General features: G+C 66.0%; 1 protein-coding gene across 1 annotated transcript in view; it reads right to left on the bottom strand.

Moving 5' to 3' along the window:
- The window catches only part of Rtn4r (reticulon 4 receptor), a gene marked incomplete at its 5' end in the record, with an annotated part of 1,758 nt that extends 785 nt beyond the window's left edge, over positions 1-973 (bottom strand). The window contains one exon of the mRNA XM_033758557.1: positions 1-973. Within this exon, the coding sequence (XP_033614448.1) occupies positions 1-973 (973 nt within the window).
- Between the last annotated feature and the right edge of the window lie 300 nt (positions 974-1,273).

The raw sequence follows: 1,273 nt of genomic DNA, 5'->3' as shown, positions 1-1,273 counted from the left end.
GCTCCTCATCCGTGGCCCCGCCGGTCCGGATGGGATGGAAGGGCCCAGTGGTCAGGGCACAGCCCTCCAGGTCAGTGGCGGCCAGGCGCTTGAGGTCGCGGCCGGCCAGGCGCAGGGGCAGGCTGCATGGCACCTCTGAGGAGGAACCTCGGAACTTCTGCAGCCAGGCCCAGAGTGGGCGCGCCCGGCAATCGCACACCCAGGGGTTGTCGTTGAGCCGAAGATACTGCAGGGCACGCAAGGGTGCCAGGGCCTCGGCGGGCAACATGGAGAGGTTGTTGGCAAACAGGTAGAGCGTCATGAGGCGACCAAGGTCGTGGAAGGCATGCGGGTGCACGCGGGCCACACGATTCTGGTGCAAGAGGAGCCGGTCCAGGCTGTGCAGGCCCCGGAAGGCGCGCTCAGGCACACTGGGGATGCGGTTGCCGTGCAGGAAAAGGTGTGTGAGGTTGCCCAGGTCACGGAAGGCGTCATCAGGAAGCGCTTGCAGCCCGTTGTCTTGCAGGTAGAGGTACTGCAGGGCGGCCAGGCCGTGGAACAGGCCGGGGCCCAGCTCCCGCAGGCCACAGCGGTCCAGGTGCAGTGTGTGCAGCCGGCTCAGGCCATGGAATGTGGCGGGATCCACGGCGCGAAGTTGAGCGTTGTCGCTGAGGTCCAGCTGCTCCAGGAGAGTCAGGCCGGCAAAGGCGGTGGCGTCAATGCGGGCCAGCGCGTTGGAATGCAGCCACAGGATGGTGAGGTTGCGGCAGGCGTGGAAGCCGGCGGCCGGGACATGGGAAATGAGGTTGCCGTGCAGGAAGATGCGCTGGCTGGCAGCTGGGATGCCAGTGGGCACAGCCTGCAGGCCCTGCTGGGGGCAGCTCGTGGTCACCTTGGGCTCATTGTAGCACACGCAGGCACCTGGGCAGGGCGCTGCCACCTGCCAGGCCTGCAGGCACAGCACCCATGCCAGCAGCCGGCTTCCTATGGGCAGAGGAAAAGGTGGTTAGCAGGCCAGGGTTTCTGAGAGGTCTGGGGTCGTGCTGGAGCCAGGCTGGCCTCGGGAGAGGAGAGGCTGAGGCTGAAACGCGACCGGCAACCCTGGGACTTGTGGGTACTGGGATCCTGCTTCACATGCCACACAGACAGTGATGCTGGGTTATGACTTGTCCCTAAGCCGCACTCGCTCTGTCTGCAGATGCCCCGTGCCACCCTACCCAAAGCTCACACACACTAGGTGCTACTATGCCCCCCGCGCACCCCACGGGGTGAGCCCACTCAGCCTCCTGGGACA

Source organism: Fukomys damarensis, unplaced genomic scaffold (genome assembly GCF_012274545.1).
Source record: "Fukomys damarensis isolate Sample0158 unplaced genomic scaffold, DMR_v1.0_HiC HiC_scaffold_34, whole genome shotgun sequence".
In the NCBI taxonomy this organism is placed as follows: domain Eukaryota; kingdom Metazoa; phylum Chordata; class Mammalia; order Rodentia; family Bathyergidae; genus Fukomys; species Fukomys damarensis.
This window is presented reverse-complemented; position numbering and strand designations above follow the sequence as displayed.